We start from the raw sequence: 18,696 nt of genomic DNA, 5'->3' as shown, positions 1-18,696 counted from the left end.
AGGAGATGGTACTAGTTACCAATACCAGTCAGTCCCATTTGTAGCAAATTTTTATTTTGCAAGATAAAATGGACAGAGACAAAATGTATAATAAATAGCACCTACATAAAAATAAATGAACAGCTTGGTCAACTGTACATAATATTGTTTGGCATTTCCTCTTGAGAGTCTGATGGTAAAAAATACCCACAAATGTTTCTTTTAAAGCCCTAAGAATGCAGGCACTGTGGAATTTTTTGCAAACATCAGCAGAAATTAAGAATACATTAAAAGCAATAATTTGATTATCTGCTTCAACAGTATAAGGGGAGTGTTTGTGTGTAAAAAAAAAGGATGGCTAATGTCACGGAGACATCTGTTACATCTCTTTTGCTCTAAGACACCGCCTACGCTACAGATGGTAACATGTGGGGATAAAATTCAAATGAATGCAAGATTTTCTTCTACTTAACCAATAAGACCTCCTGGTGCTTTGTTTTTGGAGGCTGCTTTTCTTTGCACTGATTTCAGCACTGATGAATCAGCAGGAGGCACATAATGAATTGCTGCATGCTGCTAAAACAGCCTCGAAGGGCACCTAGGTGAAAATTCCAATCCGTCAGTTTTTCAGCTCTGCCAGCAGGGGGAGTAAAAGGGCAAACTTCCAAGTTCAGGCTACCACCCACTTGCAAATAAATATGCCAGTTGAAACAAAACATGTCATAAAAGATACCATAAAGGCTCAGCTCATTTTACTTAGGGAGGCTCAAATGTGCACACTTTATTCCAAATTCATATGCAACTTGCTATATCCACCGGACAGAGGTGAAGTTCATAATGAGTTAAGTGGATGCCCTGAACCAATAATGGAATGATGTGCCATCATGCCAGAGCCTCGGACTTTATGACGTCACTGAAGAGGTGCATGGCAATTTTGGTGCGTTTCTCCCCCTCACAAACAAACCAGCATGAACTTGGACCAACTAAGGTGCTATATGCGCAAAACATGTTACTATATTGGCTGAATAAAAGATTTCCACTCCTTGGGCAATCCTGTAAACACTTGATTTGTGAGGAGTTGATTCTGTACCAAAGACTGTTGGTGCCCCATCTGCTCTCTAGTATGGCACATGACCCAAAAGCACAGCTGTTGCTTTCCGGTGCTCTCCACCAAGCCATTTTAAGACTGAATGCTTTCTACCGCTCTCGTAAGAAAATGTGCTCACCTACCACTGCCTAAGGAAAAAAGCTTTAAGCCCCTCCCACCTTGCCTCCAAAGGTTCAAGACCTGGCCCTCTCAGTCCCACCCATCACCCAATAAACAATGCCAGCAGATTACTCCTGATCAGTTTCTAAGAACAAATATACCTCGCATATTTGTTGTCCACTCTTATCCACAGTGCTTCTGTAATGAACACCTTTACGAAGCATCTTTTAGTGGTCTTAGCACCGACATTCTGAGTAGATGGTCAGATACAGGCTTCCCTAATACCAAAGCAAAACTATCAATGGCATCTTTCAATTAGGGAAGGAATCCTTTTTCTTCTTTTCTAATTGTTATGTTATGGAAGCCAAATATATGCCATGAGAGTAACTTTGGTGTGCACCTGCATTTCAACATTTATATTCCTTACAGAAAATGATCACCCCCAAGGAGTCATTCTACAGCTCTCACACACATGTACAGTAGTATCAGGGGTTCACCTGAGTATGGGCAACAGGACATTCCCTAGCTAGAAGAGGGCACATTGCCCTGCACAGTGTTAAACCAATGGCTTGGCCTCTGATCAGAGCTAATGATCTGAATCAGAGAGGTAAGAAGGCTGCGTCCAACGCCACACCAGCATATCTTCTCCTGCCACCCTGTGCGACTCGGTCTGAATACGTGACTCATTTGAAGCGAGGAAGTCCACTGCTCGGTCCCAAACCCGCTTCATTTTTTTCCTGGGGATAAAAAAAGAGCACTGTAACCAAAGCTGAGCATTTGTGCAATGCAGGAAAATGGTGGTCTAATCTAATGCTTAGAGCACGATCAACCAAGGATCATTTCTGTAGCAGCCAACATTTGAAGGTACAAAAGGGGGGAAAAGGCCCCTTTCCAACTTTCCACGTCATTGTCCATCTCTCTCTCTCTCTCTAAATACTGGAACTCAAAAGACATCATCTGCAAAAGCGTCAGGCCAAGCAGAAGGAAATATTCATTTGACTCATGAACAATCAACTTATAGAACTCATTGCTGCAGGTTATCGTGTTCCCGGGTGTAGATGGCTTGAAATGATCAGGCACATCCCTGAAGGACTAGTCCTATCAGTGGCTATTATCTATATTTGGAGGAAAATAGTTCTTAGGCATTCCAAATATTGGTGACAAATATGAGGGGATACTTGCTTCCTCAGCCTGCTTCTCAGGGACAACTGGTTAGCCACCTTTTTGGAAGAATGATCCCACATCTACACGGTAACTTAATCAGGACCATTAATAAAGTCAAAGAAAAACTCACCTGTCTTGTGGTGGGATGAGTGTGTCTCTGATGTGAAGGATGCCTACATATGGGTACCGTTCCAGATTCTGCTCCCATTCTTTGTAGTGACCTTGGACGGCAGCTGTTGAGAGAACAATGCATGCAGTCAGGCAAATAAGCAAACTGATGAAATTGAGAGAATTTTACCTATAATTTGACTAGCAGGTGAATGCTACCTATGATTTTCTGCACCATTTTATACATGTCCCGTTCCTCTTCTTCCCTTTTCCGCCAGTAATACTTTAGAAGAATCAGAATCCCCCAAAGGAAAGCTAAACCTGTGAGGAAGGAAGCACAGAGATGAAATCTTCCGAATACACATGAGCTAGCCTGAAATATTTCACTGCAATCCTTAAGATCCCATCCATGCACCCAGCATATAGCCATTATGTAGAGACGTGTTTGTTGGAAGGTGCTACACAGCTATGAGACTTTCTTCACTTGGAGACCCAATAAAGCCTGAACACCATTTGAAATCTTTGTAGATTAAAAACAAAATAAAATCAGACTAGCTTTGCTAGTTCCCGGGGTATCTCTATGCTTCGGCAAACAAAGTTAAATTACTATTAAGACTTCAGTGAAGGATTGAGCTACAAATATGGCAAAATAACACGTTGTTTTCACCAGCTTGGCAGATCATCACAGTATTTCACTTTTTCAGCAAAGAAATTCAGAGCTATCCCATTTTATCCTGACAATTCATAGTGACTGGCCCAAGCAAACTTTATGACTGAGTGGGAATTTGAAACCTTGTCTCCCCTTCCCAAGTCTAAATCCAAACAACATCCACTATAACACACTAGCTGCGTAAAGGCTGACTACTGGTATTTTCCTCTTAAATCCTGTTCCCATTTATATCATTCACATGCACATTCTTTGCAGGGTATTCCCCATACAACAGGAGAAACCCAATGAGGTCTGCCCATTTGTGCAACAAAAATCCTCTTGCACAGTGGGGTCCCAGGTTTTGCTTCTTCTTCATGCAGCTTCCAAAATTTCCGGGGGGAGGGGGAACCTTCTGGAGGTTTGAGGGGGAGAACAGATGGCTGCAGGAGAAAAAGAGGAAGCAGAAACCCTGCTGCTCGAATGTACGCCTAACCACACTACTTTGGATCTCACCTAATGTGTGTGCATGATCTGTGTTTAGTCAGCAATGCATGACTAAGAATAATACTGCGACTGTTAAGGAAGCAGGGTATTAATAGTGCCTTGTGAGGAGGAGGGCAGAATTCACTGGGGTAAATGCCAGAGCACAAATGCATGAAGTTGTGGTGCACACAGAGAGACCTCCACGGGATGATTTTCATGAAATGGCAAACACCCACAGTGCATGAGCCAGTCTCAAGACTGCTTCTTGCTGTTAGGCCCAAGATTAAATATTCAGCAATTTCATTCATTATTCCCTCAACCTTCCAGAATCTCACACTGTATAAGACTGTTGGGAGATCTTGGCTGTCACAGATAAAGTAGGGGAAAACTTACTCCAAAAGAATATAAATAGGTTAGTAATTGCTGTATTCAGTGCCCGGCGGAAACGGCAGCCTAAGCCCATTCGGGGACGGGTGGATTCGAGACAAACCACTTGGCTCACTGCGGTAACTGTTTCGGAACTCTCATCGCCTTGTAACCTGAAAGGATGAAGCAGAAAGATTCCTTGACTGAACAATGCAAAGAAGTTGATGGTCCATATTTATTATAAACATGCTATCCTCTCCATCACACTCCTTAGTTTCTTGCTCCCAACCTTCTCAGAATATTCTAGCAGTGGCTCATTAACAGCAGATTGATGAGGATATGAGAGGAGAGCAAACAAAGATAGCACACTAGCAAAGTAGTCCTCTTCTATAGTATTTTTGTTTCTTCTGACAGCACCTCTTAGTACAGTATACAGGAGATTAAACTTTTAAACTGGATTCCCTCCTCCAGCGACTGCACAGAGATCAAGTGAAAGTGTGCATGAATGTTGAGTCTATTTTCCTTGAAACAAATTCCAGCAGTTAATTTTGTTGGGAAAAATGTTAAGTTCACCTGCATTAAATGTTGGTGCATCTTTGGAAAAGGATGAGGGGAAAGCCTACAATTATATGCACACCAAATTTATTCTGTGCAAAATCTGCAATAAGGAAAAACCTCATCCTGCAAAATGAGAAAACCCTGGAAATGGCCACTAGGATAATTCCAGCTCCTAATCCCCACAAAAAGATAGTTTAGCTAACTGTGCCAGAGGAGAAACAATATGAAACAAATAAAATAAATTCTTTCCAGTAGCTCCTTAGAGACCAACTTAGTTAGCTATTGGTATGAGGTTTCGTGTGAATGCACACTTCCTCAGCTACCAGAGGGGCTTTACAGGAACTTGGCTTCCCATGGACCCAGCAGAGTAAACAGTGATAAGAGAGTCTCAATGCAAGAGATGATTGACTCAGGATATTTGGCAACTGGGCATGGAGTGCATTCAAACCATGCAGTTGAGAAAATGGACTTGCATGACAGCAGAATGTGTGAATATAGAATTTAAGAGTCTGTACATGCTAGGCCTGGGTGATATATCAATTTATCACCCAGGACCGGTATGTGGAGCAGACCGTGACATCAGTTTCACTCAGCGGTATATCACTGGTGAAACCGCCACCGCTCCTGAGTCCCACTGTTAGCAGCATCCACTAGCAGAGGAACTCAGGAGCGGTGGTGGTTTCCTCAATGATATATCACTGAGTGAAATTGCCATTCTACTCTGCTGACAGGCCCCGATACAGCTTACTCCTCCCTCTGCATCTTTAAACTGTTTGACTGAGAAGTGTGCAGCTGCCCTTGCCGCAGTTAAAGAAGCCCCTAGCCCAGCCCTGGCTCACACAAGCCTGCAACAGGGTGGGGGTTCTGTGAATGTTCAGCTGAGGGGAATGTGCTTGCTGCAGTTAAAGGAGCCCCAATGCTCTGCCTGTGCAAGAGCACAGGGCAATCTCAGCGTTCACTCCCCCCAGCTGAGCTGCGCAAAGCAGCCCCGATGCTTCTGTTGCTTGTGTGCGAGTGGCAAGAGCACTGGGTCTGTCTCAGCTGGGAGGGGGACCTTTCATCCTCCCAGCTGAGTGGCGCAAACAAGCTAAATTGTCTCACCCTGTGAGCCTGGGTGCATCTCGAGGTGAGAGCTGGGGCAGTTTCACCTGTTGTCTTGCACGCAGAGACCAATGCATCTTGTTTTTTCAACACTATGGTATATCGCCAAACCACAGTGTTTGGCTGGTGATACACTGCAATGTTGAAAAACTGATATTGCCCAGCCCTAGTACATGCTGGTAAAATGCCTGTGAAAACCTCTTTCAGCAGTTGAAGGCAGATAAAGGAATTACCGCAAAACAGAAAGATGGAAGAAGTACAGCAATTACCGCACTCTGACTCTAGTCTCTGCAGGCTCACTAAAGGAAATCTGGAAGAGCCCTGCTGTAGAATTCCCAGTCTCCAAGCCTTTTCAATCAGTGTATATAAAAAAAATCCAGGTGATCACATTTTTGGCAGCTAACTGATGTCACACCAGGGTTGCAATTAATAGCTCATCATACAGATAGTCCAAATCAGTTGACCAAGAAACACTGCTGAGCAGTGCACATAAGCTCCTGACATGCTGCATCACACTCAACTTTTTACCCATCCCCATGGATTATTTGGATCCCAAGTTTCTGAAAGATCTTAAAATATGCAGCAGGGTTTCCAAGCACAGCTGTCTTATTTGGTTCTGCTCTTAACAGAACAGTGTCAAATAAGTTCGCACAACATTTGTTGGAAAGCCTGCAGCAGGTCTTTAGTATGCTGTACATTCTTATTGAGTTTCATATTGAGCTGCCAGAACAGGATCCATTTGCTCAAGTGTTGATGAAACTCTTAATTATGGTGAATACAAAACTGGGGAGTGTATTTTACGCTTCCAGGCTATGACTTGTAACAGTGAAGAAAATCTTAATTAGAAAGCACTGAATTCCATCCCACCAGCAATTCTAAGCATGTCCCTAAGGGAACAGTGTTTAGCAGTGTGGAGTCTTCCTATACAAAGAATGGAAAAATGGAACACGTTTTCGAACATTAGGTTACAGCAGAGTTTTAGATAATGAGATTAGGGGAGGAGAGTATTTTGTTGTTGCTCACAGCCTCGGGCTTGTTGAATTATTCTACAGCAGTGAGAGAGTTAAGAAGGCCTCAAAATTATGTCTGAAATCTAATAAACACTACTGAACTGAGGCATTGGCATCTACCAACTTACATGAAAACACAGCAAGACTGTACTTTCGGGATCACCTTCAAAGCATTACTCAGAACTGTATTCCATACTAAAATAATTAAAATTTAGTACCTGGCATTCTATGCAAATTTGTGCACTAATCTCACTGGCTTCAAAAGAGACACATATACAGGCAAATTGTTTTACTCTTCTATCATTCTGCCTTGATAAAAGATTGAATCTGATACCATTTTAACAACAATGGCTCCCCCCAACGAACTCGAGGAATTATAGTTATTTATTTGTTTTCTTATAATTTTTATAACCTACCTTTCCTCCAAGGAACTCAAAATAGAATACTTGATTCTCCCCCTACCCATTTCATCCTCACAACAACTCTGTGAGGCTGAGAAGCAGTGACCAGCCCAAGGTCACCCAGCAAGTTTCACGGCCTATTGGTGATTTAAACCCTGACACCCCAAGTCTGAGCCCAACACTCTAACCACTACATCATGCTTATAAGTGTGCCGGGACTTCTGTGAAAGGCTGAAAGGGCTAATTTAAAACAACCTTTCCCAATATCTTTGGTTAGACTGAAGCCACAGTAGCTGAACAGATTTAAAATCTGTTGTGAAAACAGGGTCCTAACAGGCTAACCCTACCAAAAAAACTGAACTGAGAGATGACTAAAAGCTTCATGAGAAACAGTAAGGCATTTGAGGCCTATGGGAATTTCAACAGTAACTTTTGTAGGCAGGATTTCAAATGGAGAATCTCAAATAAAGAATTCTACACCACACAGAAATAACTAAGATGAGTGGAGACGGAATAATCTTAGCACACTAGCTGGCATGAATCCCTGGTAACTGCAAAGGAATGCATTTCAAATTGCTATTATCCATCCTTTCCTGCTCACCAAAATAATTGTGTTTTCAAATAGCACATCTGTATTAGAGAGTTTGAAAATATATTTATATGGGCTCCCTGCCGGCAGCAAGTGGCTCTTGATATCTCCCTCACAGTTCAAGAGAGTAATCTATAATATCGGGACGAGACAGGCAAGGAAGTCCTTATAAATATATAATAGGCACTCAGAGAGATGGCATGATTTTTCAAAGAGCTGAAATGATTTGCACAGGGTGATGTTTGCTCTCCAGACACAGTCTGCAGCCACCATTTACAAATAAACAAACTCATCTGCTGGAAAAAAGCTTATTCTGTTCTTCCAGAACCAACTGAAGACAGCAAGGATATTGCCCTTTATGCCAGTGAGCAAGTTAGCTACTCTGAAGATGTGACCAAGATCATCCAAATTTTGTGTGTTATAGATGCCTTAAAGAGCATAAAACTTCCCTTTAATATAACTACATTTACTTTGAGCACAAGAGAACGAGAACAAATGCTCCGTGAATCTCCTGAATTTAAACCACATGAAAGCTAGGCCAGCACAACCAAGCTCATATTTCAACCACCTGCATAAAGTACATGGTATTCAGTATCAATCTCGTAAAACAAAATAAAATTAATAAATTTCAGAGGACTGGAATCAGTTTTACAGTCCACCTGAAAGACCAGAAATGGCACGGTGTACCCTTGTTCCATAACTGAGAGATCACTGCATTCTGAACTGTTGGTATTTCAAGCAACACCCTGGTATTAGCAGGGAGAGAGTCTCAGGTTTCTCAGTTATGATGTGCCAAAATATTGCTTACCTCATATGATCCAATGAGGTTTCAGATTGAGAAATGACAGCCAGTCTATGTACTGAGTTATATCCAGAGCAGCGCTAAATAAGCGTCCTATCAGCACAAGGATTTCTGAGTGTGCAGTGGGACTTCCCCTACCTTCCCCCTGTAGGGTAGGCTGTTATCATCTCCATATTACAGGTATGAATGTGAGAGCAACTGTCCTAAGGAGATGTGAGATTTGAACCAGGAAGTCCCCTTCATTACACAACACTAGTTTCCACAAATAAAAAAGAAATAAAGTGTAACAGCCAAGCATTACAAGTCAGGCCTGCACACATCATCAAGGCCACATTAAGGCAGTTGGAGGGCTGGTGAAGTTCACCAAACAGACCCCCCCACTCCTCCCAAAAGGAATGCATGAAATAGAGCACCAGAAAATATGTCAAGATAGTTCTTAAAGACTCACAAATTTATTATTACTTTCATGGACTATCAAATAAATACTCTGAGCATGTGCAGTTTTACAGCTCTCAGCAAAACACGAAAATTTTGACAACCAACAAAATGAATACACACACGTTTTCATATTTTATACTCAAATCTCATAGGTTTTGCTCACTTCCTAACCTGGGTCAGTCAGTGAAACCTGTTTCGCATGCCTGTTGTGGAGATACAGGAGGAGGCATTAAATGGCTACAAAAGGGGACTTGGTGCTTTTATCATAGGTATCAACTTTTGGTTCCTTTAACCAGAGCGATGCACCTTTGTACTACAAAAGGGCCAGATTTTTCTGCCCACTCCCACTTAAATATACTGGTACCTCCAAGCCTTCAACCAATACTAACCTGGGCAGATGGTTGGAAGCTTTAGATGCACTATTCCACTCGTGTTCAGCTGTTATTGCTCCCAGGTTAGAGTGCACAATAGATTTATTCCTAAGGAGTTATTTTAGACCTATAGCCAGTGTTAGAAACTGAGAGATGAAAGCTAGGAGCTAAATGGCATCTTAAACCTAGGTTATGTCTAGGCACACTTCTTTTATAACAAGAATACAAAGCTGAAAATGAATTAACTGCTGCTAAAATATTATGTTCATTTTTAAGATGGTCTAGTCCTTTCCCTGCCCATCCCCTAATATTTTTAAGAGGGTCTCATCTCCAGCCTTCAGAGTAGCTCGAAGTGGGGAGGCAGAAAAAGTCCTCCTTCCACTCTGCAGTTTTAATCAGAAATTTTAGGTGCAGTACTACGCCCAGAGCTCAGACACTGCTTGCACTAATGAAACTGCTTGTCGCAAAATGCGCCTAGAACAATGGGAGTTTCGAACACTACCTATAGCCACTGGGGGTGGGGGATTGTGGAGAGCAGATCGGTTTTCTTTCATTTTAAAAAGAAACAGAATGGAATGGAAAGAAACTATAGAAATCCCAAGGACAGAAGCAGGAAAGGAAGCACACTCTAACGGGGAGAGGAGAAAAGCAGCTCTTTAGAACTGCAGGGATTCCTGTACTATGTTGTCCAAATAACTCACTCATCACAGTTCTGACTTCATTCAGACTTCAAACACTGAAAATTGGGAGTAGCCAGGCTGGCTTATCTCTCAGAAATTGCTTAAAAGGGTGTTTGCAAATTTTGCTTTACAAGATGTAGGGGGACACTGAAGAGGAGGAGGAGGAGGAGGAGGAGGAGGAGGAGAGAAAGGAAGCTCAGTCCAAGCCCCCTTGCAGGCATTGGGCCCTGGTACAACTGCACCTTTATAAATCCAGCCTTTCATTTCTTTGAGCGTTATGGAGCTGCACAGCTAGCAACTATGACCTTCCAGATGCCCGTCGACCCATGTTTTGGCAATCTCAGGCAGAAAGCATAAGGAGGTGAATTACCAAACCACAGGTGGGCAACTTGGTGGGTATCAAATTCTGCAGATCAAATGCAAATCTAAATAAAAACATCTTACAGTGCCAGGCTTAGAAGAACACTTGTAGTTAGCTGGTTCTAGAAGCCTGGGGGTCTTCCTAGGGAAAGTCTTACACTGCTTGTTTTTTAAACAGTCACTTATGGTTCCCCGAGTCACATCTCCACTGAATCTCATGGGATAGTGAACAGATATGGAGATAAATTTAACACAGGTCATTCCAATGAACTTACCATATGCCCGAGTCTCTGTGATTGTCCAGTAACCGCTGCAAAGCATCCGCAAACCTTTGTGCACTGTAGGCAGTCACATTCTGTAAGGAAGTGGGCCCCAAGATTTAAATTCTGCATTCAGCTAGCAGTGAGACTTTTCTGTAAATACATTCTTTCCATATTATTTAATTTATTATATTTATATTCCACCTGCTTTTCCACGGAATTTGAGAAAATATACATAGGGCACCCACCCAGGCAGTCTCCTATTTATAGCACAATTAGTTTAGCAACACTTTAAATACATTAAAATGAGTGTTAGGATTCTATTCAGTTTTCCAAGTAGCTAAGACTATAATTTTATGATCATATTTGATGCAGGAACACACTCCATAGGTGTGCATAACTATAGTATACTAACAATCCTTTTCTATAGAGAGGTACAAAAAAGAAAAGAGGAAAGCAATGTGTTTACTACTGCTTTGTAAGCAACGACTTTAAAATGCTGGAAGATTTTGGTTTCTCAAATGGAAAAAGAAACTGCAAGTTTCAGCAGTCATATTATTTAGGTTTTCCAACGCAACAACCCAAAATAAAAAAATGCCAACCAAGTAACAGCCAAAATAATAATAACAGAGGACTTCCGGGTTGGCGCCATCGCCGAATGGCGGACTCTCTCCGAGCTCCGGAGGGAGTCTGCTCGGCAGGGGCTGGGTCCTACCGCACCGGCGATGCGGGGACCCTTAAAAACCACGGCCACGAGGGCCGTGGACATGGAGACTCGGCTGGCACCGCCAGCGCCCTCCCGACTCGTGAAGGAGCCTTTTTAAAGGCTACGGATCGGGTGCCGGGGAGAAGCGTGGTGCTTTGAGTCCTCTGCTATCCCTGCCGAGCGCAGCCGCATGCCATCCGGTGGAGAGCGCTGACTTCTTCTATTGAAAATTCGGACTTTTTAACAACAACCCGTGAGTAATTTGGAAACTGGGTTTAAAAGGAGAAAAAAAAGAATTTCTTTTCGAATTGGACACGAGCGGGGGGGGATCCAAAAAGGAAGTCAGTCCCCCCCCCCTATTGTAAACCTTCCAAGACAAGGACGGGGAAACCAAGGTCCAAAAAGATTTGTATTGCTGATAAAAACTAAGAATTCCACGATGGGGAACCATAAGAACTGTGCTGGAGGACGAATTGAGGGAGAAGAAACGTAACCCCCCCCCCTGGGAACCGGGGTGATTGAAGAGAGAGCCTGGTGAAAAGAGTCGGAGATTTTGACAGCTGTCAAAGTAGCTGTCAAAGTCGGAAAGCGGAGAGGATTTTACTATGAGAACTTTGCTGGCTAAATTTGTTACAATTTGCTATACCTTGTTAAACCTTGGACACAAAATGGCGAAAACATGGATAACAATCGGACTTTTGGACTAGAGAAAACAAAGTTACAACAATCCCCCTAGAGGAGTTTCGGGACATTACAAAGATGGTCGTAAGTGGAAAAATACCATTGGAATTTTACAGGACTGGTTATCTTCTGGGAAAGCTGCAAAACGGAAATAATATTTTGTCTACAGGGTGTTCAGCTAAAGGAGACAATAGAATTTTCTATTGAAGAAAGGAAGGGACTGAACGCAAGTTTTGTTCCTGAATAACAATAATCCCTGCAGACTTACTAAGCTTATGAATTAGAACGTTTCAGCAGCGGAACAAGAGGAAACTGGACTACAATTTGGAAAGAACAATGGGGGGAGCTTTATTATTTATTAAAGATCTGAAGTTAAGTGTTTTAAAAATAATTATAGAAGGAAAAAAAAAAAAAAAAAAAGCCAGCAAGGAGTTGGGGGAAATAGGCGATTTATGGATTGTAAGAATTCCAGGCGGATAACATGGTTTGGTGGTCAGGGGGAAATTAAACCGGGGACAGGGGGGGAGAACTAAAATCCAAAGGCTTGTTAACTTCTTTTTTTTGAACTGGCTTTGTTTCATCTATTATACCTTTCATTTCTTATTTCTGATATTACTATTGTGTGGGGTGTTTTTATTATTAAAAAAAAAAGGGAAATTGTGGAATAAAAATGGGGTGGACCCTGGGAAAGAAATTTTTTGTTTTTTATTAAGGGTGTTGATGAGGAGTGTATAAATTTTAAATTCGAATAATGGTCTAAACAAATTAAGTTTTTAATCAGAACCGAGAGCTTGTGGAGCCAACAATATGAAAAAGGAATATGGTAGGGGTGGGGGAAGGGGGGAGTCCCAGAAAGTGGATGTTTGAAAATAAGGTTCTGAATGTATTTTAATTCTTACTTTCTGTATTTTTGAAAATCTTAATAAATATTATTTAAAAAAAAAAAATAATAATAATAACAGAATTACTGAAGGGAAAAAATAAAATAGAAGGTAGTTTTAATGCACTAAATAGCAGATACAAATATATACCATAATAGAAAAATGTCAGGACCTTGCTTACCTCTATATATTCCTTTGCCACACTAACTGGAATGCATTTACTTTCTAGGTTATCAGGGTTTCCACACTCAAAGTTGCCTGGTGGTGGTGGGACAGAAAAAATTATTGACATGGAAATCATGAAACTTGCCAAATAGTACAGAAGCACTGAGCTAAGTTCCTTTTTAAAGCACTTTTAATGCTAGCCAAAATGTTTTTACAGAATATAGACCTGGTTTAGTTTTATGACTTAATAAAATTTGCAGTGCTGTATACACGCTAGCATAAGGCAATCAAACCTCACATTTATTCCATGAGAGCAACTCATACCTTTGAAGAAATGCATGTATGTGTCCCTCCTTTGTGTAACTGTACCTTGCCTAATGCTTTGGGCTAATAGGATACTATTAAACAGTGCCTGAAAAATTTACTGAATTATACAAAGATTTATAACATGTCTGAGGACACCCCCACATTCCCCTTAAAAAAAATGCTTTCATTATGATTCACATTCGGGATGGGATCAGGGATGTTACACGTTGACCGGCTTCCAATGCTGAAAAAGTTTTAGGGTGGGCCTGCCACTTAGCTTCTGGTCAGGTTATGTTTTGTGGTTCACCTGATGCCTTCATTACAAATCTTTAGGTGCCAGGCAAAAACATTTCTCTATAACCAGGCCTTTGGCTGATTAACATTCTATGGCCCTTAAAATGTGCTTGTGGGAGAAGGGCTAATGCTTTGTTCTTGTTTTTATTATGTATTTTGTTTTCTCATTTTGTTGTTGCCATTTTGTTGTGACTGCCCTGTCATCTTTGGAAGAAGGGTGGCATACTACTACTACAACTTTCATAATAAACACAAGAGGGGAGTGAGACTGCCTATCGTAACGGACACTCTAAGATACAGCCTGACACTTAAGCAGTTGTCCAGTGCCAGTTTTCTTTTGAAAACTGGTTTCTCATGAAAAATATGAAACAGTGGCATAAAATCCCTACCATCCACTGCCCACACAGTAGTTTGGGCCAGGTATTAAAATGTCTGTTGTGTTGACAGCTGCAAAAAAAAATTAATGTTCAAGATACAAACTATCTTGAAAACTATGCAAGAAGTTATTTAACAGTGCAATCTTTTGCAGGGGGAGGAAAGGAGGGAATTCCCATTGCGCTAGTGGGAATCCTTTCATGGTCTCACACTACCACAATGGATTAGTTGAATATGACCCTAAATCTCATTTTATCTATGTGAAAACATCAGTGCCATACTAGGAGGTCATTGTTTTAATAATAATGCAGCTCAGATTTAGAAAGGCTGTTTTTCCTACATTCCTCTGCAGCCTTTGAAGGGAAACAAAACAGTCCTCGCTCTTTTAAATTCAAATTAAGGTTGAAAATACCTAGCTAGTATACACCTATTTTCTTTGAACAAAGTGATTGGTAAAAAGATAAATAAGAACTCACCAGCTTGAACTGCAAGATAATTGTATAGTTCATACAGAATGGTCATTACCATTTCTTCATGTTTTTCCTGACAGTACTGAAAAATTAAGAGAGAAAATTATTCAACAGATCTTTAATTCAACCAACTACAAAAATTACAACTATTAAATAGAACATTTCTCATGCGCTCTAATTTAGCTACTGAAAACTAAGGATGGACTCATAAGACCTCATTTCTTGCCAGAAGTTTAATTCTCTCTTTCTGCAAATGTCATTGCTAAGGTATATCATTTTGTATGATGATGGGGAGAATGAGTGGACTCATTATATATCTGTTCCCTTCACTGCAGTCACTATCAGAATAAAATCCATCACATCCTGTGGATTATGTGCACTGTAAAACATTGGATTTTGGGGTGGGGGGGTACAAAAACTATACAGCCCTCAGATCTCAAATTCTTATATTCTAAGTAAGTTTGATGATAAATAATCTTAAATCTACGTATGTACAAAAAACAAATCAAGGGCTTTCATTTTCATTATATGCACTATATTGTATAACAAGGTTTGTCTTATTCAGCTACATGTTATAGAAAAAGTTACAACTGCATGCGCACATCAGGAGAGATTAAAGGCTGTTAGCTCTATTAAGCTTGTTATTGAAAAGTAGCTTTACAGATGAAATCCTTGTCACAAATCAGTCTCACTTTTGTTACAACTGACTAACGAATATTTCTGTAAGATAAGAAGGATTTAGATTTGCAGCAGCTTAGATTTACATGGTCTGAATTACTAATCTATAAGAAGCTGTCTGTTAATTGCACATCAATAAATCATTAGATTTCTCTTGGAAAATAGCAGAAGCTTACTTCTGTAGCAACACAGATACTAAGTGATCTGTGGCCAGTGCTTTTTTTCTAAAAAAAATGTTTAGGAATACTCTCATTTTCCTACTCTTAATGAAATACTGTCCCTCAATGAGGCCAAACTTAGACTCACAAAATGTTTAGGGTTCTGCATCCCCCCCAGAAAAAAAAGCACTGCCTGTGGCCCTCCAGATATTGTTGGACCAAACTCCTCATCATCTCTAGCCTTTGGCCAAACTGACTGGGGCTGATAGCAGTCACAGGTAAGCTGTACATTGTACTTATTAACAAAATTTAACATTGGAGATAGTAAGAAGATTCATACTTACACCTTCTTTAGTTCTTTCACAATCCATGGGCAATAGGTTAACTGAACGAGAAGAAATAAGGATTTATTTTTTTAAAAAACAATGAGTCTTGTAGCATCTTCAAAACTAACAGATTCATTGTGGCATAAGCTTTTGCGGATTAAATCCTACTTCGTTTTGTTACAGAAGATGGACATGGCTACCCTTCTGGAATTTATTCTCTAAGCATTTTATTTTGTTAAACCTGAAATACGAACCTAATAATGTTCCTTGGAAGTGCCCCATTTTGTTCAATGGGACTTACTGCAAAGTTAAGCACCCATAGATTTCCCATCAAAAGGAAATGATTTACATAACATAGTAACAAGACAAGAGAAATAACTATTCTGCATTCATGTCAAAATAAGCACATTTGTTTACTTTGCAGAGTATCTGGGGTTTTGATTCTGAATATAACTATAGACAGAAAATGTGATTTAGCTTCTTGAACACTTATGGATTAAAACATAGTGCAGACAAATCTTGACTGAGACAGTATTTTGCTATCATACTGTAGGAAAAGTTACTTTGTAATGCTGGTGAAAGGATGCTAGACTGATTTCTGGAATGAGTAAGAACATCCCACTACCTCATCATAAATCTGTAACATAAGGGTAACAGCCAATATATATTGCCACATAAAATTTCACCAGATTTTAAAATACAAGTGGGTGGGAAGAATCTTTTACACATTTTCCCACAATGCTTTGCAAAAACAAAGTGACCAGAAAAACTGTCCAATTGATCATGAATTTGTAGTTACTGAAGTAACCGTTATGATTTTTGGAGTGGTAGTCTAAGACAGTGAAGGAAACATCCTATTAGTAACAACCATGTCCACCTCCCACTTGTCATTCTAAAGTCATACAAGAGAATTATTATTTGATACATCAGGAGAATTCAGTCTATCCTTTTCAAAAAGGTAGAAAGAACCCTTTCATCTGCTTAATCTCTTTGGTGTGTGCAACTATTAAACATTTCAATATCAGTAGTTGCTAGGCAGCCAGTCTGAAAGACATCATAAAGCTTTCTTTTGACAACATATCCTTAGAACCTGGGCCAGAACAAACTTCCTGTAATGCTTATTTGAAAAGGTATTCATCCTTAGGCTATGCACACACTATAACTTTAAAGCACATTGTAACTACATTCTTTCCCTCAAAGGATTCTGGGTACTGCAGTTAACCCATCATTGAGTTACAATTCCTAGCAACCCTTAACAAACTACAGCGCCTAGAATTCATTGAGGGGGGAAATGTGCTTTGAAGACATAGTGAGCATGCAGCCTCAGTCATTTTTGTACATTGATTATGAGCTTTTGAAGGAACGGATGCTAACTTTCGCCACAAAAAGTTCTACAAGTTGTGTTTCTGTAAGCAACAAGCTGAAAAGAAAAGGGACTGGAACAACAAAACTCTAAATGAGGCTATCTGTAAGAGGAAGAAGAGATGGAAGCGGGGTTGAAGAGGAAAAGCAGCGTTACATCCCGCACACGTACAATTCTCAGGCCCTTCCAGTCGGGGAGGTCCCATCATCTTCACCCAAAGGATGCCCAGGAAAATGACCAGCAGCCCTATGGTTGCCAGCCACAGGAACCAGGAGAGATAAAATTCTAGGCCTCTGCCTTTCCTCCTTATGCCCTGAGCTTGGGGTTTCAAGCCTACATGCTGGCGCGTCCCATCCCAGCGTGTCTCCCTACTCAACTCTCTTGCCCCCCATGGCGGTGTTTTCAAACTCCTGGGCGCGAGCCCAACCTCCTTCTGCGCTCTCCACGGGGACCTGTAGGTCAGCCCCTCTTCGCTCCTTTGGGTCAGTGACCCCAAATAGGAGCTTGGGGTGACCCTCCTTTCGGCCTCTAGGTGGGCCCTGTTACTGAAGGAGCTTGGGGTGACCCCCCTTTCGGCCTCTAGCTGGGCCCTGTTACTGAAGCCTGCAGCACTGCCCCCCACCACGGGGGGCTTCCAGGAAAGGCTGGGGCTCACGCTCTGCTCCTTTTCCCACCACTTGCTGGGACTTAACCCTATTCCACCTCCTGGGGATGCTGCTCCCCACGAAGGGCTGGAGGTGAACCTGGGCGCCGCCGCCGCCCTTTGGTAAGGGGCCTCGAAGCCTTCTCCCGCCTCCAGCCGGGCTCTCCTCGAAGCCAACCCGCTACTGCCCTCCTCCCAGCGGCTGCTCGGCGTCGCTCCCTCCCGAGCTGTCAACTGGGGCCTCCGGGCGGCGGCGAGCCCGCTGTCTGCCCGCCAGTCATTGCTCTGAGGCAGCAGCCCTCGACTCCCGCTCGTCGCCTCCCGACGAGGCGGCTCGTAGTCGCTCCCTTCTTCCTCCTCCTCCTCCTCCTCCTCTTCCTCCTCCTCGCTCTCCTCCCTCCTAACCGGGACGCGGGGCCCCCGGGGAGCCGCCTTGGGCCCGGCCGCGGCCTTGGGCCTCGCGGGGCCGCTCGGGCCCTGAGGGTGTGTCCGGGCGGCGCTGCCGCGGCTCCTCAGCCCAGCGGCCACCTCGGCCCTCAGCCGGGTGAGTTTCTTGGCGTAGAGCTTGCGGGTGGAATCGGTAATGGGCCCCGGCTGGTAGCCGAGGGCCAGCAGCTCCGCCCGCAGCTCTGCGTCTGACAGACCCGCTGCGGCCATAGCCAGAGAGGAGCGGAGGAGCGCCAGCCGGAAGTGATACCTTCTCCGGCGAGGAAGGGCTTACCGCCATCTTGGTAGGGGCAAGCAGGCGTCTCTCTTCCAGCTGCCATCATGTGGAGGTCAGGGCCGCCTCCGACGCGGCCGCCATCTTGAGAGGGTCGCTTATGGCGCTCCGAGAGGCTGCATTCTTTTTTATACGCTTGCCTGGGAGAAAGTGCCTTTGAGCTCAGGAGGGCTTGCTTCCGAGTAGACGTCTATACTAGGATTGTACTGCAAACCGGCCAGGCCCTTGTAGCGAGATAAATAAACAAAAAAGAAAGCAAAAAGCACCTACACATATCAGTGGCAGAGTACACTGCGGACTTGCCCCCATCCCCCAATCTCTGTTGCACCTTAAATATTGTTATTGTTTAAAGTCATCCCATCTTTAATTCCGAAATGTGGAAAGATGATTATTTCTTTATTTT

At 42.4% G+C, this 18,696-nt stretch overlaps 1 protein-coding gene and 1 long non-coding RNA gene across 2 annotated transcripts in view; both read right to left on the bottom strand.

Annotated features, from left to right (window-relative positions):
• Window positions 1-18,696, bottom strand: part of LOC308479482 — a 418,695-nt gene that overhangs the window by 64,120 nt on the left and 335,879 nt on the right. The gene's annotated exons all lie outside the window — the stretch shown is intronic.
• LEMD2 (LEM domain nuclear envelope protein 2) lies at window positions 33-18,252 on the bottom strand. The gene is made up of 9 exons (XM_081008894.1): window positions 17,101-18,252; window positions 15,585-15,625; window positions 14,411-14,486; window positions 12,976-13,052; window positions 10,542-10,621; window positions 3,984-4,129; window positions 2,678-2,779; window positions 2,481-2,583; window positions 33-1,923 (listed from the first exon to the last, which is right to left on the bottom strand). Exons 1-9 carry the CDS (start codon window positions 18,227-18,229, stop codon window positions 1,773-1,775), a joined length of 1,905 nt encoding a protein of 634 aa, XP_080865020.1. The 5' UTR covers window positions 18,230-18,252; the 3' UTR covers window positions 33-1,772.

The sequence above is a fragment of the Podarcis pityusensis genome (assembly GCF_964106645.2).
Source record: "Podarcis pityusensis genome assembly, chromosome: 6".
In the NCBI taxonomy this organism is placed as follows: domain Eukaryota; kingdom Metazoa; phylum Chordata; class Lepidosauria; order Squamata; family Lacertidae; genus Podarcis; species Podarcis pityusensis.
The sequence above is the reverse complement of the archived record's forward strand: the minus strand, read 5'-3'. Positions and strand labels throughout refer to the sequence as shown.

Coding starts and splice junctions, on each gene's coding strand:
- LEMD2 (XM_081008894.1), bottom strand. CDS start 18,229: ATGGCCGCAGCGGGTCTGTCAGACGCAGAGCTGCGGGCGGAGCTGCTG. Junction 15,626..17,100: donor ACTGGAAGGGCCTGAGAATT/GTACGTGTGCGG, acceptor CTTCTCGTTCAG/TTAACCTATTGCCCATGGAT. Junction 13,053..14,410: donor TTATCTTGCAGTTCAAGCTG/GTGAGTTCTTAT, acceptor CACCACCACCAG/GCAACTTTGAGTGTGGAAAC.